This window comes from Salmo salar, chromosome 06 (assembly GCF_965601325.2).
Source record: "Salmo salar chromosome 06, fSalSal1, whole genome shotgun sequence".
Taxonomy (NCBI): Eukaryota; Metazoa; Chordata; class Actinopteri; order Salmoniformes; family Salmonidae; genus Salmo; species Salmo salar.
The window spans coordinates 34800121-34822045 of record NC_138296.1 but is presented as its reverse complement, the minus strand read 5'-3'; the positions used below and the strand labels follow the sequence as shown (position 1 = coordinate 34822045).

The 21925-nt window shown below is 43.3% G+C and overlaps 4 protein-coding genes across 7 annotated transcripts; 2 read left to right on the top strand and 2 right to left on the bottom strand.

Moving 5' to 3' along the window:
- Positions 1–112: 112 nt before the first annotated feature.
- jmjd6 (jumonji domain containing 6, arginine demethylase and lysine hydroxylase) lies at positions 113–11212 on the bottom strand. The gene is made up of 6 exons (XM_045720280.2): positions 10798–11212; positions 8985–9373; positions 8582–8868; positions 6239–6374; positions 4947–5085; positions 113–4081 (listed from the first exon to the last, which is right to left on the bottom strand). The coding sequence occupies exons 1-6, from the start codon at positions 10924–10926 to the stop codon at positions 3950–3952; spliced, it is 1212 nt and encodes a 403-aa protein (XP_045576236.1). The 5' UTR covers positions 10927–11212; the 3' UTR covers positions 113–3949.
- On the top strand, positions 11204–12835 carry mettl23 (methyltransferase 23, arginine). Its single transcript, XM_045720281.2, has 5 exons — positions 11204–11606; positions 11801–11905; positions 12027–12264; positions 12348–12432; positions 12516–12835. Exons 1-5 carry the CDS (start codon positions 11505–11507, stop codon positions 12673–12675), a joined length of 690 nt encoding a protein of 229 aa, XP_045576237.2. The 5' UTR covers positions 11204–11504; the 3' UTR covers positions 12676–12835.
- On the bottom strand, positions 12836–16021 carry LOC123743423 (serine/arginine-rich splicing factor 2). Of its 3 annotated transcripts, XR_006770192.2 has the most exons (4): positions 15375–16021; positions 14766–15060; positions 14109–14257; positions 12836–13626 (listed from the first exon to the last, which is right to left on the bottom strand). XR_006770192.2 is itself a non-coding variant. In XM_045720282.2 (3 exons), exons 1-2 carry the CDS (start codon positions 15761–15763, stop codon positions 14781–14783), a joined length of 669 nt encoding a protein of 222 aa, XP_045576238.1. In that variant the 5' UTR covers positions 15764–16021; the 3' UTR covers positions 12836–13626; positions 14766–14780. The 3 variants fall into 3 exon arrangements, 2 of the variants coding, with proteins under 2 accessions (XP_045576238.1, XP_045576239.1); XM_045720282.2 differs by lacking the exon at positions 14109–14257; XM_045720283.2 differs by lacking the exon at positions 14109–14257 and having other exon boundaries at positions 15405–16021.
- Positions 16022–16243: 222 nt separating this feature from the next.
- On the top strand, positions 16244–21894 carry mfsd11 (major facilitator superfamily domain containing 11). Of its 2 annotated transcripts, none has more exons than XM_082976051.1 (14): positions 16244–16481; positions 16660–16834; positions 16948–17003; positions 17450–17557; positions 17718–17797; positions 17906–18002; positions 18120–18178; positions 18429–18588; positions 18909–18949; positions 19047–19112; positions 19302–19427; positions 19580–19754; positions 19970–20105; positions 20295–21894. In XM_082976051.1, the coding sequence occupies exons 2-14, from the start codon at positions 16739–16741 to the stop codon at positions 20454–20456; spliced, it is 1362 nt and encodes a 453-aa protein (XP_082832177.1). In that variant the 5' UTR covers positions 16244–16481; positions 16660–16738; the 3' UTR covers positions 20457–21894. The 2 variants fall into 2 exon arrangements, with proteins under 2 accessions (XP_082832177.1, NP_001167066.1); NM_001173595.1 differs by having other exon boundaries at positions 16313–16519.
- The last annotated feature ends 31 nt before the right edge of the window (positions 21895–21925 follow it).

The window sequence follows — 21925 nt, the reverse complement described above, 5'->3', positions numbered from 1 at the left end:
TAGTTGGACAATTGATTGATTTAGTTGAAAATCTATAAACGATCTGTAAAGGGATTCTGATAAATTGTGATGAAACTATGGATATGTAGAATGAAACATACTAACACGTTGCTGCATGAAAAAAGAATTTATTAACTCATCAATAATTTATTAACTTTGATCTGGTTAGCGTCAAGGTATGTCTGGGTGTACATCTAAATATCTTAAAATGGCTTCCTCTCATCATTCTCCTTTATCTGCCCTGATCTGGACCGACAGGATAGGTGAAAGCCCTGATCTGGACCGACAGGATAGGTGAAAGCCCTGATCTGGACCGACAGGATAGGTGAAAGCCCTGATCTGGACCGACAGGATAGGTGAAAGCCCTGATCTGGACAGACAGGATAGGTGAAAGCCCTGATCTGGACCGACAGGATAGGTGAAAGCCCTGATCTGGACCGACAGGATAGGTGAAAGCCCTGATCTGGACAGACAGGATAGGTGAAAGCCCTGATCTGGACAGACAGGATAGGTGAAAGCCCTGATCTGGACCGACAGGATAGGTGAAAGCCCTGATCTGGACAGACAGGATAGGTGAAAGCCCTGATCTGGACAGACAGGATAGGTGAAAGCCCTGATCTGGACAGACAGGATAGGTGAAAGCCCTGATCTGGACCGACAGGATAGGTGAAAGCCCTGATCTGGACCGACAGGATAGGTGAAAGCCCTGATCTGGACCGACAGGATAGGTGAAAGCCCTGATCTGGACCGACAGGATAGGTGAAAGCCCTGATCTGGACAGACAGGATAGGTGAAAGCCCTGATCTGGACCGACAGGATAGGTGAAAGCCCTGATCTGGACCGACAGGATAGGTGAAAGCCCTGATCTGGACAGACAGGATAGGTGAAAGCCCTGATCTGGACAGACAGGATAGGTGAAAGCCCTGATCTGGACCGACAGGATAGGTGAAAGCAATATGACAGAACCCTAATAGAGGGCTTCCTTTTTCCAGTCCTGTAGATTTAGATCAGTGCGGCTGAAGGGAAGAGGTCGACCAAAGGAAGCCACATTAGACAACTGAGATGTAACCACGTAGGCTCCTGGTTCACACCATTCCCCCATCGGATCCAAGGCACTATGTGACCGACCCCAGGGACCGTAATAGTGCTAAATGCTTGACATGAGGTGAGCACCTAATGGGTTAAAAACAGCGCAAACACCAGACTCATTGACCACAAGTAGCAACACAACCTCTCATCTGCAGGCCAATGACAGTATCAATTGGTGCTTATAGGCACTTTTGTCTAAAGACAGTGGAAAACACCTACTGCACAGACATACAGCAATTCACATATTTCAAAGTACTTTCAATCATTTTAGATGACAAAGCCACATTTTAAAGCACAAAAAAACTGTATTCACTTGACTCCATGTTAAACCCACAGAACAAAGTTATACAAGCAGAATCTGCATTCAAACCATTAACTTGTATTTGCTGAATAACAGTAATGTATTAGCTAGTTGCTTTTGTTTGAATTTACACTAACGAAATACAAAGCAGTTGAATCATTGTAGAGCAGCATATGCCACATAACCTAGAAGCCACTTGGAAAGAACCATGAATTTAGTCTGTCCAAAATATCTACCTATCCTCTCACATAAAATGTATTTGCAACATTTCACAAACCCCCTTAGCTGTACTACACAGAGAAATAAGATCAAGATGTGCAACTACAAGGCCTAGAATATGTTTAAACTTTTCCCTGTGCCAGCCCTCATTTCTACTTTAAACACAACTGTATCTTCTGGACTGTAACCCCCACACACTAGTGCCAAGCTAGTGTGAGAACTCTGGCATTGGTGCCCCCTTCTGTATGCGATGGAGAATATAAAATGGTGGCTCAGAATGAGAACACAAGATCAAACACCTAGGGCTCCTTTCCTGGAAAGAGGTTAATTCTAATCTTGGACTAAAAGGCACCCGTGATAGAGACTTCTCTGAAAGTGCTTTTTGTACCAGGAATAGGCATGATTTGGGTCTGGGAAACCAGCATTTACAACAGGGGTGTTATACTCATTTTGCCCCAAAGGGCCACATTGTCTTCACTGAGGTCCACTTGTATTGGTTATATTACTTGCTGTCAAAATTGGCAAAAAATTGTTCTCTAACCATCAAATTTTCTAAACTCCCCGACTGTCTAGCTTTCATTTTGATGACTGTTAACAAGCTGGACAGAGTATAGAGACTATAAAATTATGTCCACTATAATTTCTACACAGTTTAGATTTGGTTTTAGGCATGTCAATTGAGATGGTTCTCCGGAAAAATTAGGGGGGGAAAAATTTAAAAAAATTGACACCCCTGATCTACAGTATAGCTGTGTAATGTCAAATAAATTGAATAGTTTGATTTCATTCATCTTAAAATGTTGATTAATATAGCAGCAAAGGGCACTCTTTTACACAAGAGACAATAACAATTGTTATCATACAAATTTGAAAATTGTGTGAGTAACCCATACGTAATTAAATTAATCCCGAGTGGTGCATCTCAGTGCAAGATGCATCACTACAGTCCCTGGTTCGTATACAGGCTGTATCACATCTGGCCATGATTGGGAGTCCCATAGGGCGGCGCACAATTGGCCCAGTGTCGTCCGGGTTTGGCCAGGGTAGGCCGTCATTGTTAATAAGAATTTGTTTTTAACTGACTTGCCTAGCTAAATAAAGGTTAAATTAAAAAAATCTATATAATAATAATTAAAGTCATAGAAACATTACATAACCAGGCAATATTGTTGTTGTTTCTTGGGTGGAATTTTGTTGATAACCCAACATTCATTTGTGGCACCTGAGAGTGATTAATTTTACCCAATCTAGAGCTAAGGGAGTGTAGTATAGGCAATTTCCTCCCAAAAGGGCAAGTTTTTGAATGTCAAGCTGAACCGGCTAAATCTAAGTCAGGAGGGGATCCCTTGGCCTTTACAGTTGTTGCTGGATGACTTGGGCTAAGTCTTGAAAAAGCTGCTGTTTCACTAGACATGTGTGCATTAGTCTGTACTACAGATGCCAACAGCAGGTAAATATGATATGAAAGAGAAATGCCACTATGCAATCTTTTCTTTGCTTTCTAGATCTGTTTAATGGTCTTGACTGGATTGTGGACTGTTGATTTGCTAATCGTTTAATTAACTGAAATTGAATGAACTGTTTTGATTGCAGTACATACGCATACCAGTTCAACTGTTACTAGCAAAAGAAGCCCAGAGGATGAAAGCAGAAATGTTAAATAAAAAATATAAAATCAGTGGCTTTTTTGCAGACTAAGAAGGCAGCATCTCCCTCCACCCTTACCCTGTCATACAGTATCAACTTATAAAACTCACAGTACACTTTAATATCTAAAGATGGTCAACTCTGCCATGATAAAACTCAACTGGCATCCCATGTACTGCAAAGTCAATCCAAAGCACACCTATCTATCTATCTATCCATCCATCCATCCATCCATCCATCCATCATCTCACTGTGAATAGAAAACATTTCCCCACTGAGCAACATAATACCATGGCACTGTAGGAGACAGGCCAGCCTGATAGGCTCCCTGCCTCAGCACCAGTACCTGGTGTACAACAAGGCAACAGCCCACCTCTCTCCAAAGGTCAACACCCCTCCCTCGCACTGAAATACTGCTCTTCCCACACCCCACAAGCAACAGCAATATAGATCGACGTTTGACTAGAAGCTGAGTGGTGGCAGATAAATCTCCAAGAGGTCCGCGCCTCAGGGGGAATCTCCTTTATCACAGCCTAGGGTTAGGCTGGCCCTCTTATCTATCCAACAGACTGACAGAGGGCCACCAGACTCTCCTTTGGAAAAACACAAATGAAAACAAACAAATTGGCCGCTCTTCATGTGAGAGTCCCCCTGGGTGTGGCCTTTTTGGAGAGCCGGGGCAGAGCGAGGGGGTCACCGGGAGGAGCTGCGCTCTTTGCTGACACAGTCGTCCTTGGTGCTGCTGTCTCCGTTGGATATCATGCCGCACGTCTTCCTCTTCTTCCGCCTGTGAGACATGGCGTCCCCCTCCGAGCCCGACTCAGCCTGCAGGGAGAGGGACAAACCAGAGAGACGGGGGAGGTCTTGGATACATCTCTCCATAGAACATACTACATATCTATCACCATCTATTTACCTAATGGGGGGACTAGGTGTCACTGTCCCTCATACACACCGTCTACTCACAAACACCCGTTACCAATTTAACATGCTATATACAAACAATCATCTGATGACAGTAGTGTTCTTGTTCAACCAGTAGAACACATAAGTCAGCAGAACAGAATATTCTCTCCAGGGGGAAGGCAGGGCCTACCAACCATTACACAAGGGTAACCCCCAACCTCCACCCCAACCCAACCTGATATGGATGTATATGTAACTGGAGGGGCGTGCTGTCCACCAAGCTATTCAACACCAGTTCCCCCAGTTCCAGAAACCCAAGACCCGTAGCCATGTTTCTGTGACCCAGCAGGACAACTTAGAGGGAACAATATAACCTTAACATGAAAGGTATTATATAGGAGCGTGTTAAGGCAGGGCTATGTAATATGCTCATAGTAACTTGTTGTAATTTCTTGCATCTAGACTTCCGTCATCTCTGACTGCCTTCTAAATGTAATATCAAGGCATGTTGTTGCCTGCATGCAGTAGTGAGAGAGACAGGACCTTTGCATTACAGCATTTCAGAGTGAGGGGACGTGTGTGGCTATATAGTATGTGTGGCCGTTTCACATGCACATGTGTGGCAGATCCCGTGACATCTGCCTGCATGTGAACAGGTGCCTGCTGCCCTCTATCTTACACCCAGCTCAGGGGTCCCTAGAGTAGGGGGCTACTGTATATTCATGTGTGTGAATGTCACACTGTGTGTGTGTGTGTGTGTGTGTTTTGAGGGAAAAGGATGTACCTCTGAGTCTGAGTCAGAGGAGCTGGAGGAAGAGGAGGAGGAAGAGTCACTGGAGCTGTCTGAGGCGATGCCAGTCGATTCCTGGAGGTCCACTTTGTCTGCCAGGGTAGCCATGTCTGGCCTCTCCTGCTTCAGGATACTAAGAGAGAGATTTTATGTATGAAAATAAATACCCTCCTTGTGGAAGTTAGTGGATCTGGGAGCAAATATATTAGAACATTATCATTAAAGACCATGCAAAGGAATATCAGAGACCATTCTTCTACAATGTATTTTCACATTGAGGTACCTACAAAAGGCAGCTATGGGTGACATTTTTGCAAAAACTACTATTAACCTCAATCTGGCAGTATGATTTCATTTGAAACATCTCTTCAGCAAGGTCCATTATAAGGAGGCGACTAATTATGTATTGCTTGGTTATCAAACTCTAGTTAAATAATCACACAATATAACGCACATTATTGAAGAAGTTACAAATTAAATTATGCTGCCAGATTATGAGTTTGCAGTAGTTTTTGCACAAATCAGTGCCCCTTTGGACCATGAAAATGTTGCCCAATGTATGGACTGGGGCTTTTGGTCCTCGCTGCTCCCAGGTCTCGTGGGTGGGGAAGAAGCATCAGCACTTGTGCCTTTGCACCAGGACATCCCAGGCACTCGTACCCAGAGGTTCAATGTGGATGCCAGTGCCAGAGCGGGCAGGGCCCATTCTTTACAAAACCTGCCAACACACTTTTTATTGGTTCCCATAAGTTTGGAAGCCCAGAACCAAATCTTACATGAATGCTGCCATCTGACCAGCTACTGGATTTGATGGGAGGGGGTGGTCGTGAGATGTTTGGCCTAGTGCGAGTGGCAGAACCAGGGCGGATCCTATAGACCAGATGTATTCAACTCTTACCGTACGAGGTCCAGAGCCTGGTGGTTTTCTGTTCTACCTGATAATTAATTGCACACACCTGGTGTCCCAGGTCTAAATCAGTCCCTGATTAGAGGTGAACAATGACAAAACGAGTTTGGGGGCTCTAGAGGTTCACATCCCCTCCTCTATAATCATCTCGGCCATCTATGTGCCAAACTAACCACTTCCCATCCGAGAATTCTAAAGATACCAGGTGAAAGTTCACCCCTGCTAAATCGTAATTGGTCCAAATAAACAGTGACGCAAAACCCAGTGTGTGCAGAATTGTTCCTCATATTGCACAGCCTCCCAACAGACATAATATTTTAAAGTTTCTTCTTTCACGAGGTGTTCCTACAGCTGTAGGGGTTCTGTTAGGAGTGCTTACCGATACCACTTCCTTGATAGTTTGGGCCGGCCCCGCACAGTTTTATGCCACACGATGGGGAAGTTGGTGGTGCTGGCAAAGTTCTGAGTGATAGCGATGGTGGTGTCCATGTTGAGAACCACATGCCACCAGCCTCCTAGAGAACAAGCAACAGAGATGACCAGGATTAGGTTTCGGATCACCAAACCACAGAAAAGAAAACACAGAATGGCCAAGTACAAAAATACACCATCTGACCTTCTCACATGGCAGAAAACATACTCTGTCCGAGGACATTTTGATGAAAATCTTAGTTATTAGTTTACAAGACCTTTATGGAGTGGAGGAAGAGGTTGGTGGAGAGACAGAAATAGTAAGGTATGGATGGACATCTTCAGAGGAGACAGAACAGCATGTCCAACAGGGTTCTTCTCTTGAAACAAATACACTCCCTCACATACACTCTCTCAGTCATCAGGACCTAATATTCTGGTCTCCAACTTGAGTAAACAGGAAAAGTTCAAGATCTGGACCAGATCCAAAGGAAACAGAGAGTTTAATCCCGTCTTGTCAGTCAGTTAACGCAGGAGGGTGCAGGGTATTAGGGTAGGTCAGTAACACTGGATTAACGTCTGCAACCATGTCGATCACTGAGCCCTACAGTGTAAGTGTGGTTGTAAACAAGGTGGTGGCTACACTTCTTGTTTATTTTCATGGAGAGAGCTAGCAGAAACTGGATAGCTAGGATAGCCCAGCTACATAGTGAAAGTGAAAAGCTGTGAATACATATATTACATGGCATATCACCGGACAGTTTATTACATACAAAATGGATCACTCCTACAGAGAGTGAGTCATGTGGCCGTGGCTTACTATATAAAGCAGGCAGAGAGGCATCAAGTTACTGCTCGATTAAACGTTAGAACGGGTAAAACGAGTGACCTAAGCGACTGAGTTTGGTATGATTGTTGGTACCAGGCACATCAGGTCCAGTATCTCAGAAACTGCCACCCTCCTGGGCTTTTCACGCACGACAGTGTCTTGGGTTTACAGAGAATGGTGCGACAGACAAAAAAACATCCAGTCAGCAGCAGTCCTGTGACCTCTCTCATGGATGAGAGGTCGAGGGAGAACGTGAACAATCATGTAAGCTAACAGACTGGCCACAAACAGACAAATAACGGCGCAGTACAACAGTGGTGTGAACGGCAACTCAGAACACACAACTCTTCGGCCCTTGTCACGGATGGGCTATTGCAGCAGATGACCATAGAGGGTTCCACTTCTATCAGCTAAAAACAAGAAGACGCTGCTGCAGTGGGCACGCGATCAGCAGCACTGGACAATTGGAAAGTGGAAAATCATTGCCTGGTTCGATGAATCCCGGTTCCTGTTGCGTCATGCTGATGACAGAGTCAGGATTTGGTGTAAGCAGCATGAGTCCATGGCCCCATCCTGCCTGGTACAGGCTGGTGGCAGTGGTGTATTGGTGTGGGGAATGTTTTCCTGCCACACGTTAGGGTCCCTTGATATCAATTGAGCAACAAATGTTTCCGACATTTTGTAGAATCCATGCTCCAAAGAATTCAGGCTGTTCTGGAGGCAAATGGGGGACCAACCCGGTGCATCTAATAAACTGGCTGGTGAGTGTATGGCACACACACACAATACCAGTCAAAAGTTTGGACACATCTACTCATTCAAGGGTTTTTCTTTATTTCTACTATTTTACGCTATCTTCAGTATACCACCCTTACCTTGTCACAACACAACTGATTGGCTCAAACACAAGGAAAGAAATTCCACAAATTAATGTTTAACAAGGCACACCTGTTAATTGAAATACATTCCAGGTGACTACCTCATGAAGCTAGTTGAGAGAATGCCAAGAGTGTGCAATGCTGTCATCAAGGCAAAGGGTGGCTAATATAAAATATATTTTGATTTGTTTAACACTTTTTTGGTTACAACATGATTCCATATGTGTTGTGTCATAGGTTTGATGTCTTCACTATTATTCTACAATGTAGAGAATAGTTAAAATAAAGAAAAACCCTTGAATGAGTAGGTGTGTCCAAACTTTTGACTGGTACTGTACATATACACACAGCTATAATTTATGTATTCACAGCACATAACATTGGTATAGCACTTCTCATCAAAGACCTTTCATACTCACTGTATGTTCTGCTCTACTTTTATATAATATATTTCCTAACTAACTGAACCCTGGTCTTTTCAGATCTTGACAAATGATTCAAAATCGCTGAAGATTAAAACTACTTCTCTCTCTCCAGTCAAACAGTATTCAAAGTGAAAGACAGACCAGACATGTCTATAAAATGGCAGCAGTAGCCCACTGACCAGGGACAAACACGGTCTCCCCTGGTCCCTGCAGAATCTCCAGGGGTCTGAACTCAGCAGGCCAGGTTGGCTGCTGGGTGCGTGGGTACACCACGTTAAACCAGGTGATGGCCTCGTCCTGCTGGTTGCCCCCGTCCTCCCGGGTCACCTTGATCAGCTCCCGGGGTGTGTGGGTGGGGAACAAGCACCAGCGCTTGTGCCCCTGCACCAGGGCATTCCAGGCACTCGTACCCAGCGGGTCAATGTGGATGCCAGTGCCAGAGCGGGCAGGACCCATTACAAACCATCTGAGAAAAAAGACAGAAAAATAAAGGGACAGGTGTTACTAGAGTTAGTTCAACTTCACAAAACATACAATAACATTGCAGCTATTTTAGTTTATGTTACTGAGAATAGCTCTTACCTGTAAGGAGGCCGACGCTTCTCCCCGGCGAACTGGAAGAGGTCGTCCCTAAAGTAAACTGGCACCTGGTAGTCCTCCAGCAGCTTACGGCGCTTGGCGTGCTCGCCGTAGCTGCTGTCGAAGATATAGAGTGGGCTGTCGTCCTGTGTGGACTCCAGGTACTCCACGTAGTACTTCATCTTCATCTTCACAGAGTAACCGTCATTGTCCTCACCACACTTGAACTTCTGGTTGCGGTACTTACGTTTGAGGCGCTCCATGGTCCACTTCTCGCGGGCGGGCCAGGTGTCCTGACAGTTGAGCAGCACCACAGGTTTGTAGGGCCTCTCGAAGCGCTGGATGAACTCCTCTGCGCTGAGACGCAAGGTGTCCACACGCTCAACATTGTCCTGTGAGACGCATATGTCATGTCAGTTTGTGTGTGCGAAAGAGAGAGGGTTGAGGGCTACATTTCATGAATGTACGACTACTTTAATCAATAACCTTTCTACCAATATAAATTACTGTACTGAATTCAAAAGGAACACTAGTCATTTCTGACTTAATGCTTCCCAGTCATTGGGCCTAGTATTGGTCTCACGGATTGAGGTTGAGTGTTTTACAAAAGTGCATCACAATAAAAGATCAACTGTTTTTGAATGCAATGCAACCAACTGGAACATTAAGGAGTAGACTCGGAGGAAGACCTTTTGATATAGTCTGATCTGGGGCAAAGGGAATACAAAAGGTCATGGGCATTTTTGTTCTGCTTTTACATGGAATGACGGGGTCTTAAAGTCACCTTTTTTTAAATGTATTTTACCTTTATTTAACTAGGAAGGTCAGTAAAGAACCAATTCTTATTTTCAATGACAGCCTAGGAACGGTGGGTTACCTGCCTGGTTCAGGGGCAGAATGACATTTTTACCTTGTCAGCTTGGGGATTCGATCTTGCAACCTTTCGGTTACTAGTCCAACACTCTAACCACTAGGCTAAAAGTTAAAGTTAAGTTCAGAAGCTCAACCCCAAAAGAGAAGGAATTAAACAAAAATGCTGAGATGAGTTGTTAACCTATAGGAGAACTCCTGAAACTACCTAAGCTTCGAGTGTCATGGGTATTCTTAGCAACCCAGAGCAGCCCTTAACTCTTGTGATGAAAACTAATCTCCTGCTGAACCACTTGGCAATAACCCAGTGTCCCACATGGTGCAATGAAAATGCCCTCCAGTGGGCTTATTTCAAACATACAGTTAACAATGAAGTTGGTTGTAAGATCAATGCATTATCAATCATACAATGTTGTAGTGATTGTGTCAATATAACAGTGTTTTATCAGGACACACTGTGGAAAAGGTATGGGCTTTCCTAACCATGGTAGTTGTTTATCTTTGAGAACAAGGGCAATAATTCTTACAGACATAATATAATTACAATCTTCTTATAAAATATAAACAGTGGATCAAGGTGGACAAAATACCATCATCAGCTGTCTATTGGGTGTGAGAACATGGGTCAGTAGGCTGGCTACCTGTTGGTGGTGACTGGCTAATATTCACATGTAAGCCTCAATGAAATACAAATGTAACAATGTCACGATTTCACAAAAAATTAACTATACACCGTCAAACTAATGTGGTCAATAATTAACGGAATGGGCTGTGGCACACAGTGTTTGAGTCCAGACTGACCGATTTGACAGTTGCGCCAATGAAGACCACTGTGCGCTGAAAGTGCAGCAGCGGCCTACGTGACCATCCGCACTGGTTTTGTAAGGTGAAACGTGTTAAAAGAGCTAACATGGCTAGCTAGCCTAGCTTGCTACAGACAGTTTACCTTCACTGAGCGGTGTGACACATCGAAAGTCTCGCAATAGTCATGTTTCGTCCAGTCTGAAGAGTCCTTCAGTTCAGGTCTGGCGCTCCGCTTCGCCTCTTTGATCCGCTTCTTACTTTTATGGTTCATTCCTGCGAATTTATGGACTTGGGTTAGCTAGCTAGCTAGACTGGGGTGCATAGACAAACACATTTGCTAGCTTGACTTGCTAGCTAGTAGTGAAGCGAACGTTAGTTTAGTAGCTAGTCTGGAGTTAAAGTTAAACGGTAAGCAACTTCATACGAGTACTTTGTTGGTGTTACTGAAACACGACACGTTGGCCTTAAAATTACTTTTAATAGCGAGGGGGAAGCTGCCCGGATGAAATTAGCTAAGCAGCTAACGACAACAATGCTCTTGCAACCAAACCCGGGGTCCCTACAATTTGAAACCCGCCCACCCAGAGAGCCGTAGGAAGCTCGTTGGCCACATACAAGAGCGAGTCATACATCCGAGAAAACCGATTGGATAAAATGTGGAATACGCCTTCCCACCAGTCATTAGCACATGTCATTGGCTGTAAACGTTCTACGTTTTCCCCGTCCTTCAGCAGACAGTCTCAAGCGTGTCTGTTTTTTTTTTAGAAGAGACGGGTTTTATGATAGTAAACGTAGTGTTTTACCACTGAATTTATTTACTAACTCTCACTTTTACAATTGGGATGGTAAATGGAAAACAGAGCAACTGAGATGTCCAACATAGTGCAGAAATCGTTCACATTCGAAGAATACGAGGACCCAAAGCAATCACTGAATGTGTCCATCCCTGAGGTACTTGCGCACTTTCGCCATTTGGAACCAGCGATGTTTCTGTAAATAATATTGTTCGTCTACAACTGCATTGTGGTAATTGGCTCTGAAGCCTGCCGAGGTCCTTGGAGAGGAGTACAGAAGATATCCTGCCAGGCAGACTTTTCTGAATCAATGGAAGTTAACATTCATGTCGTTTCTCCCCTCTGTACTAGGTCCTTGATCCACAATATGGGATGCATGTATGGCCCTGTGCAGTGGTATTAGCACAATATGTGTGGACACATAGGGAAGAGCTGATGCACAAAACAGTGCTAGAGGTAATTTACTGAATCAAACTAATTCACAGTCTACTCTCCAATTCACTTATTTACCATGTAAATGTGTAATTTGTTTCTAAAACAAACTATTGAATCAGAATGCACTGCTGTTTGTTCACAGCTTGGGGCTGGTGTGAGTTTACCTGGTGTGGTGGCAGCTAAGTGTGGGGCACAAGTGATCTTGTCAGACAGTGCAGAACTTCCACTGTGTCTGGAGAACTGTAGGCGCACCTGTGAAGTGAATGAACTGCCCAATGTGCTCGTGGTGGGCATTACCTGGGGAGAAGTCTCCCCAGACCTTCTGCGCCTCCCTCCATTAGACATCATCTTGGGATCAGATGTTTTCTATGAGCCTGAAGGTTAGCTCAGACTGACTGGTTAGTTTGGAAAAATTTGAGCAGATCATTCAGATCTGTAACTCAACTGAATTTACAACTTTCAGATTTTGAAAATGTCCTGGTGACCATCTCCTTCCTCTTGAGGAAAAACCCTGAGGCCCAATTTTGGACAACTTACCAAGAGAGAAGGTATGCCTTTCAGGACCAGTAGTCCATGGCTGTCAGTCAAGGTCAAGTAAACATTACTCATTTTCTTTGTCTTCATGTTTCAGTGCCGACTGGTCCATAGAGGCATTGCTGCACAAATGGAACTTGAAGTGTCTCAACATTCCACTGGAGAAATTCCATGCCAACAAAGATCAACTAGCTGGGTCAACACTTCCTGGAAGCCATACTGTACAAATGATTATAACCGAGGACAAGGAAAGCTGAATGAAAGACAATTGTCAACTTATCCTTCAGTTACTGCTAGCAAGGCACATTCAAAGTCACCAAATAGTCATGACCCAATACAAGATCAATGGTTCAAAACAGTTTAAGTTGTATAGTATTAGTGTTCTGTTAAAGTTTTATAATAAATAGATAACCCAAATGTTTTAGAAGACAATTTTTATTAGCTTTCACATTGGACACCTATACAGACTCTTGCAAGGGGGAAAAGGAATGCACAAAGGGCAAGACAGAATGCATGAAACAAAATTAGCACACCATACTTAGTGCTCTGAATTAGAGAACATTTTAACTTGTTGAAAGACAGGCATTCTACCGATGGTGAATTTGTAGCAGCCATTTAAGTTGGCCACCATCACAGCATTGTAGCCACAGGGGCATTCCGGAGAACACTGGAAACAGCCAAGCACTGCAACACGCCACCTTAACAGCTAACCAGCAATACTCAACTGCTACACAACTGCGCCTAGTGCACAAAAAATACAGGAGAGAAGATTAGAGTCACAATGAAATTAAACAAAGCTACATAGCAAAGTTAACCTGCAAGTAAATCCATGCCTGGTTCTTTTCATACTTATCCTAAAAGCCATAGCCATTTGAACTTCAGTAATGGCCTTCATGAAACCCAAAATAACAGTTGTAAAAGCTAGGCCATCAAATCTTCACTATGACAGTTTTAGATAAAAATAGCCATGCTGTCCAACAAATTGAAATCCCAGCAGTTTTAGCTTCTACCTCAAAAGCACATTAAGTATAGTTTTTATTTTTTGTTAAACATTGCACAATGAAAGACAAGCAGTCTGGGCGAACGGAAAAAAAATGAAAATACACCAAAAGCCTTCAGATCAAGATACAATAATAACCTTTTACACAGAAATCATTGTATGGACAGGGTCCTCAGTCTGAAGTGTGACATCCTCATTGGCATCTCACCTGAAAAATGTTTGAAAGACAAGGATGTAAGAAACGTGTGTTGGAAAACAAATAACTCAATTTTGTTTTCAACCTCTAGTAATGAAGTGGCGACGACTTGTTAACTTTACCACCACTCCCTTCAGATAGACATGGAGACACCTCCAGGCCATATGTATGGTGTAATCAGCTGGCAAAGTAATGCCAACTTCATGTGCATAGCACATTTCCCCCATATTAGTAGGAAACTAGTCTACATTTGAAAGAAAGAGCCAAATCAAAAGCTATGCAAACCCATTTCTGATGGGTGAAATTTTTTGGATCAAGGAAGGAACCAAACGTCAAGAGACGCCCGGGCTTCACAAAAAGGAAAAATCTTGTCATGAGAAACCAGAGTCAGACAAACCTTGGTTCCCTCCTGAGCACAAGTCTTTGCCCCAAAAAGCAGAGAGCATGACCTGGAGGACAATGCAAGGCTTCTGTCCATTGTCCTGCAGACGTACCTCAACACCACCCCAACACTGACTGCAACCTGCAACCGGCCTGCTCCATAGCAACCCCCACAGCAGCAGGTGCCCGGACAGCTCACACACCCAGCTCACTAACTGCTCATACTGCCTCAAACTCCTCTTTTGCAAACAGGATTCCGCAGCTTGGAGGAGAGAATTCCAGATTTTTTTTATGAACATTTTATTTTTTACGGTAAAAATGTATTCTCAAATGCCACATACGTACAATGCAAGAATGGACCTAAATTTACCCTACGCTGATAATGAACTGGAACATTGGGCAGGACAGAACAAAATTGTGACAAAGGAATAGCCCCCAAAATCCATCAAATGTGGGTTTAAGGAAACCAGCATATGGGAGAGTTTTCCATTCCTCTTTGCCATGCCCAGTGTTACAGTAATATGCATAACCACTGAAGTGGAAAAGACTTAAAGCAGTTCACATTGTCAAGACATCCCACAACCAAACCCCTTCTAGTCAACCACAGATAACCATGGAAAAGGGAGACTTGGTGCAAATCCATCCCACACATAATATCCCCACATCACCTTCCTTATGCTATTCATTCAATCTAGTGTAACGCTAGACTTCACTTCAAACCATCTACAAAAAGGTAGTGTTATGGTCCCATCTCCTTGCCCAACACTTACCATTTTGTCAGTCATCTATGGGGTTTCAGCTCCATTCTCCCCAGGTGACTTGGGCTGGCTCTTGGATCTTGATCTTGAGGCTCTTTCCGCAGGGGTGTGGCTCCTGGAACGGGACTTTGACTTAGGAGACTTGGATCTGGAGCGGGACCTGGACGGGGACTTGGCCTTGTCTCTCTTAGGGGAGCGAGACTTGGAGCGAGAGTAGGAGCGAGACCTTGATCGGCTGTTGCGGGAGCGGCTGCGGGAACGAGATCGGCTTCTGCTCCGGGATCTGCTGCGTCTCCGACGCCTCGGACTGGTGGGGAGAAACGAGTAAATTCGTTGTGTCGAGTTATCGCCTATCTAAAAACAGTTGTAAACGTAAGGCGACAACACCCTCAAAACGCTGCTAAGTTACCAGGTCAAGGAACCATGCATGTAATGGTGGCCTATCGACGCTACATAATCGAAGCAAGGGCCATAAGGTACCGTTACAAGATGTAAGTTCCTAAACAAACATACATCATAGTTAACGTTAATTCAATAATTATCACATAGCTAACAATGAAAAAAAACTACCCAATCGAAGGAGAGCTAGAGCAACTACTTAACCATGTGCTCAGCTCTTACCTCCTACTTCGTCGGCCATCACCCCCGTACCTCCGGGGAGCACCTCCACGCCGACGGTCACCACGATCTCCACGGTCACCACCGCCTCCATGATGAGAATCTGGGGGACGTCCGTAACGGGCCATCTGGACTCTCAGCTCGCGTCCGTCCAGCACAGCACCATCCATTGCGTCCATCGCATCCTCTGCGTCCCGCTTGTCATGGAACCGCACAAAGGAGAACCCTCTGCTCTCTTTCGTATAACGATCTCGGGGGATGTAAACATCTCCTACCCTACCATACTTTTCAAAGACACGGCGAAGGGTCTCAGGTGAGGTTCGGTAAGTCAGATTATCCACTTTAAGAGAAGTCATACCCTCAACATCGGGCGGGGGCCTACCATAACTCATGTTGCAGATAGCGCCTTAGTTAGCCTAGCTAACAAACACGCAACGGTACTACCAGAAAATGTGGGCGAAAGGTCAACACCCGCTTAAAGTTGTTGATTAAAATGATCGTGCTTAAACAGCCTGCTAGCAATATGTCGAGTTTTTCTTAAAAAAATGCAATATAGCTTTCCAAATTTATGACGATTTCCTCAGCACCGACCATATGTTGGAACGAGGTGTTGGCCCTTGCTCCTCCTCGTTGAATGAGGTTGACGAGTAACGCTGCTGCGTATTTATTTGGAGGGAAAAGCAACACACCTTCAAATTACACATTTTTAAATCTTAATTCAATTCACCAAAACATATTATATTATATACAAATAACTCGGACGGGACACAAATGGAAAATACTTTCAATTTAGTAATGTTTTAATTTTTTGACCCGGAAAGGAGATTGACGTCAGACTATAGCAAATAAACTCAGTTTCCCAGTGGGCTTTGGGTTGTACGCCTTGAAATGTCAGCTGACTATCTCACATGACGAACAGTTTTGGTCACTGACTGAAAAATATTCAAAGACTATTTTTAAGCTAGACGGGAGAAAAGGGTCGTAGTCTAGTACATTATTGTTGGATTCTTTCTAGGATTTGAGTCCATCTGGTATCTCCACAAGTCGTTATTGGTTTGCTAACTATGTAGCTTGCACAAACAAGGACTATACAGTGCAGCACCCGACTCGGTCAATTGTTCTCTTCTCAAGTGGCTAAACAGACAAAAGTAAGGAAATACTTACTATAGTGATTATTTGGTAGCAGATCTACCTAGATATGTATTGTCTTGACAATAGTTCATATTCATAGCATAGCATCCTTTCTACAGTTTTGTCACCAAGGTTGTTTTGATTCTGTTTTCTTCAGATGAGCTGTGGACCCCTTCAGAGGTTTTTTAACTAACCCATTTCGTCAAGTAATATTACAGTGACACCCTGCAGCAAGCATGGGTCCAGAGGGAAAGACACTATTGAACATCATAATCCTGGGGTTTGGATTTATGTTCATGTTCACTGCTTTCCAAACATGCGGCAATATAGAGGTATGGTTGAACTGACAAATGATACATACAAATTCAAGCCACACAACTGTAGGGAACCTACAGGGGAAGTTCATATTGATGCTGTCAATTGTTTATGTCTCATGCTTTTTCAGCAAACTGTGATCAAGAGTTTCAACAGCACTGAATTCCATGGGAGTGGATACACAAGGTAATTCATTGTGATGCTGAAATACTGTGACTGACCTATGCGGCTCCTATGGTATAGATTAGAACTGTTGGAAAATTGTAATCCTGTCTCTCTCTCTCAAAGAGGTCTCCAAAGGTAAGTAATTGAATCTGCCCAGTTTAGGCAACAAAGTTGACTTTCAGTTCTCTACACTATCCCAGTTTCCTGAGGTATTTCGTAAATAACATGCATATGACTGTGGTGATGTAGGGCCTCATCTGGGATTTAATTGCTGCTGTTGGCCTTTATGGACATCTTAATGACACCACCCGTGGCAGGCAAACACCAGGCATTTTTTTTATTCAAACACATCCTTATTGAATAAAATGCCTGCACTTGTAGCCATGTTGCTAACATTTTCTATGAATAGTGGTATTACATTGGCGCAATATCATCTAATTCACTTTTACACGTGTCTTTACATGTAGCATGGCCATCATCTATGGAGTTTTCTCTGCATCCAACCTGATTGCTCCCTCAGTAGTGGCTGTTATAGGCCCCCAGTTGTCCATGTTCTTTAGTGGACTAGTATACAGGTGAGCACACTCTTTTGACCTTTCTTTAAATCAACCCACTGTAGCCTATACCTGTTTACAGAACTGTTTATTTATCTATTCTCTCTGAGTGTGCATAAAGAACTTGTTTTCATTAGCTTATTTGTGATGTTAACACTGTCCAATGTTTTATTTCCATCAGTGGATACATTGCAATGTTCATCCACCCCTACACTTGGAGCTTCTACACGGCGTCTGTAGTTGTTGGAATAGCGGCTGCAAGTAAGAAGACTGTGTTATTCTTACTTGAGAATTAACGACTTGTATTTCCTATCAACACATAACTCTCTTTCTTTTTATTCTTTCAATCTCTTTCCATCTGTGGCCTAGTATTGTGGACAGCTCAGGGGAACCTACTCACCATCAACTCTACAGATGCCACCATCGGCAGGAACAGTGGTATTTTCTGGGCCTTGCTACAGTTCAGGTACTTCTTTTATCAGCATAACTGTATTGATTGCATCACTGTTTACCACAGCTTTTTTACTCTGGTACTGAATCCACGGTGTTGGACTGCCTAACATGTATCTATCCCATTTTGCAGCTTATTCTTTGGAAACATGTATATTTATTTTGCCTGGCATGGCCATGTTCACATATCAGGTATGTCATCAGTTTTGGTTAACTTTTTACTATAACAATGTAGATATCTTTTGAATGTATTCTACTTAGATTCATTAGTCTTTTCCCCTTTCCTTTTTATAGTATCTAGCATTCCCTAAGTTCCCTTGACACAATGAGGAAATTTCATTTTGGCCATAAGTTGCTGACGTGTGTGTGTGTGTGTGTGTGTGTGTGTGTGTGTGTGTGTGTGTGTGTGTGTGTGTGTGTGTGTGTGTGTGTGTGTGTCTAGACAAGGATCGCCAGACGGTTTTCATCTCTCTCACGGTCATCAGCCTGGTGGGCAGCTTTCTGTTCTTCCTGATCCAGAAGCCGGAGCCTGAGGCCACACCCTCCGAGGCGTCTGAGTCACTGCTACAGACTGAGTCCACAGAGAGCTCCTCTATCGTCGTGTGAGTGTAGTCTGCAGACAGGCTGTGATGGAAAACATTGTCTAGGTCTAAAGTTAGAGTAAACTAGCACAAGAACATTTTTCCTTATCTACCCTTTTATTGACCAGAATCACGCATGTTGTCATGCATACATACACATGAAATAGTGATATACTAATAGATATGCCATACAAATGGTGTTTGTGCATTCTGTACCTGCTGTTTTATGTAAGGTACTTTGTATTCCTCCATAGGCCTGGGTTGAATCTGGATAATCCAATATTCCTTTATGTCTGGAAAGGCTGTACTTAAGTTTATTTATGGATTTCTCTTCCTTGCAGAGCGACTCCAGGTCTCGGTTCCCAGGCTCTGGATGCTTTCAGTGAGTCAGAGTTCATTGGTTGCGTCTTACTTCAATCTGTCATGTCAGCAACAAAGGCCCAGAGCTCAGCTGACTGATATGTGCCCTCTTCTTACAGAGAAAGCGTTGCAGTTGTCTGTCACTAAAGAGATGCTACTGCTGAGTATCTCCATAGCATACACAGGTGGGCAAATTCATTCCAATTAATCAAGATTCTTTTTTGGGGGGGGGGCTATTTCCAACATGAGGAACTTCTTTCAGTGGATGCTAGTATAGAAATATAAACGGATGCATATTCAATTGACATTGAGTATGTTTAAATGCGTAACCATAGGTTCTATGTGTGTAACTCTTGCTCCTTCTCCACCTTCAGGCCTAGAGTTGACATTTTACAGTGGGGTATACGGGACATGTATAGGAGCCATGACTCAATTTGGGGACGATGCTAAGAGTCTGATCGGGCTATCTGGCATTTTCATTGGCCTGGGAGAGATCCTGGGTGAGTCAAAGTCATTTTTTTAAATCTTCAGTGCTGTTTCAGATCACATGATACACGTGAGGTTTGGAAAGCAGATAAACTGGTTGACAGGAAGGGACTGATGATTTGAGGAAGTCAACGCTTCTGTTTTTGCTGTGTCTCTGTTTGTCCAGGAGGGGGCGTGTTTGGGATGCTGAACAAGTGCAACCGGTTTGGGAGGAACCCGGTCGTGCTGCTGGGGCTGATCACTCACTTCGTGGCCTTTTACCTGATCTTCTTGAACATCGCCAGTGATGCCCCTATTGCCCCAGAAGAGGGCACACACCTACAGGCATACATCACCCCCAGGTACACAGCAGGGCTTACTCAGTTGGCCCATAAAACAATGACTATTGATTACTATTACAACAATTCCACGTCCTTTGCATAGGAATACAGCAGGTCAGGACATGAGCATTATGTTAAGTGTAGCAGTAGTTCATAATTGCATTTGAACTCTATCAGGTTACTGCAGATTGTGTAAGGTTTCATGTCTGTATTAACTTGTTGTGTTGTTTGTTCAGTGTTGAGGTGGCTCTGCTGTGCAGCTTCCTGCTGGGCCTGGGGGACAGCTGCTTCAACACCCAACTGCTGAGCATTGTGGGATTCATGTTCCGGGAGGACAGCGCTCCTGCCTTTGCCGTTTTCAAGTTTGTCCAGGTACATTGATATCTGTTAGGCCTACACACACGATATGGTTTGCTATCTATGGTGATAATGTATTACTCTGAATGATTTGAAGAAATATAACATTGAGCTATTTGCTTGGTATATCCCTTGATGATTCCCCATACTTGCTAACCACAGTTGCTGTATTACAGTGGTGTAACTTGGTGCTCTTGTCCACAGTCCATCACTGCAGCCCTGGCCTTCTTCTACAGTAACTATCTCCTGCTGCACTGGCAGCTGCTCATCATGGTTGTGGTGGGCTTCCTGGGCACGCTATCCTTCTTCGTGGCTGAGTGGGTGGTGGTCTCCAGCCGACGGGACACTGACTATGACAGCATATGACAACCTATGGGAGGAGGGGGTCACGGTGGGAGGAGCTATTCACAGCTGGACGGGTCATCTGGGGAAGAGTCGGTATAACACCTTCCTATCAACCTAGCTATCCTTTGGAATCCTTCAACTGACAGTTTGACTGGCCCACCTCAGCCCCAATAAGCAGACTGTAGTAACACTGTTTTAGCACAGTCATTCACAGCTCTATTGATTCCAATAAGCAGAGACTAGTAACACTGTTTTAGCACAGTCAATCACAGCTCTTTAGATTTTTGCCTTTCAAGTGGAAGATACACTTAAATACTGTATATTTTACTTGGAGTGAATCAGTTGTGCACAGAGGAGCCTTTATTTTCATGTTCAATGTCATTCACTGTGCTTCTGTCTTCATGTAGATGTTCAGCTGGTTGGTTTCAATGTGCAGTAGTCATTGACTAAGGTTTGGCTAGACTGCTATTCCTACCAAGGTTTCCAGTCTCAACATCAATCTTATTATACTACTTCAATTTGATAGAAGAAGAAAACGTAGTACAGTCGATTCTTGATAAGCGCACATTGGATATGTACAAACTCTGTTTACATGCAGTACAGTTTATCAGTTCAAATACACTTTTCACTTCTGCATGCTCAGGTTTAGTATACACATTTAGAATACTGCCAAGCCATTGCATTTATCAGGACTCGACTGCATCTAGATTTCTTGAAAGATGGCATTTGTCATAAAGGGATAAATTATCAAGACGCATATACACTAGCTTATTGCAATTTAAATTATTTGTTATAGTGATATCTGTACGAAATTGTTGATCAATGCTCTAAATGTTTTTTCTTTGTCAATATTTGCATCACACTTTCAGAGTATCTAGTATTCCATAGGTTTTGTCAAAAGTGGGATCCAAAAGGCCATAGATAGTGTATTGAGGATGAATGGTGAATTACAAAATGTAGACCAGAATTTTTATGTCTAAACTGCTCTAGGTTATATTGCTCTGTTAAAATGTCACATTGAAGAACTCTTGAGCTTATAAGTTTATAAGGCTATGGTTTTATTTAGAACTCACATCGAAACAATGGCCTTTGCACTCTGCAAACATCAAGCATTTTTTGTTCTACATTTTCATCATGCAATTTCGATTGAGGTCACGAACTGTTTACAGTGTTTGTGCTCCTCCTTGCCAAAAATGTATAGTCTAATTCATGAATCATTTCATTCATTGTGTGGATTGCTTAATGTAGAGTTCAGTTCTGTGGCACATGAAAAACTGAGTTTGAAGATTGTTCAGAGCCATTGGATGTGAGGCAATCAATAGGATTTTGAGGGAATAAACTATGTGTTTTGGATTATGAACTAGATTTTATACTTGAATGTAGTTACTTAGAAAGGCACCAGGATATGCACGCTTGTTTTTTACATTTTTATTATTATTAAATTGCTATTTTGAGCCTTTTTTCGTGTCTGTATGCTCCTTTTGCATACC

Bases quoted from the DNA above. Each gene is read 5' to 3' on its own strand.
- mettl23 (XM_045720281.2), top strand. From the start codon at position 11,505: ATGGAAAACAGAGCAACTGAGATGTCCAACATAGTGCAGAAATCGTTC. The intron at 11,607-11,800 runs GTACTTGCGCAC...CCTCTGTACTAG, and splicing joins TGAATGTGTCCATCCCTGAG to GTCCTTGATCCACAATATGG. The intron at 11,906-12,026 runs GTAATTTACTGA...GTTTGTTCACAG, and splicing joins TGCACAAAACAGTGCTAGAG to CTTGGGGCTGGTGTGAGTTT.
- jmjd6 (XM_045720280.2), bottom strand. From the start codon at position 10,926: ATGAACCATAAAAGTAAGAAGCGGATCAAAGAGGCGAAGCGGAGCGCC. The intron at 9,374-10,797 runs GTAAACTGTCTG...TGCGTCTCACAG, and splicing joins TGTCACACCGCTCAGTGAAG to GACAATGTTGAGCGTGTGGA. The intron at 4,082-4,946 runs GTACATCCTTTT...CTCTCCCTGCAG, and splicing joins CCTCTGACTCAGACTCAGAG to GCTGAGTCGGGCTCGGAGGG.
- LOC123743423 (XM_045720282.2), bottom strand. From the start codon at position 15,763: ATGAGTTATGGTAGGCCCCCGCCCGATGTTGAGGGTATGACTTCTCTT. The intron at 15,061-15,374 runs GTAAGAGCTGAG...TCTCCCCACCAG, and splicing joins GATGGCCGACGAAGTAGGAG to TCCGAGGCGTCGGAGACGCA.
- mfsd11 (XM_082976051.1), top strand. From the start codon at position 16,739: ATGGGTCCAGAGGGAAAGACACTATTGAACATCATAATCCTGGGGTTT. The intron at 17,004-17,449 runs GTAATTCATTGT...CTTTACATGTAG, and splicing joins CATGGGAGTGGATACACAAG to CATGGCCATCATCTATGGAG. The intron at 18,003-18,119 runs GTACTTCTTTTA...CCCATTTTGCAG, and splicing joins TGGGCCTTGCTACAGTTCAG to CTTATTCTTTGGAAACATGT.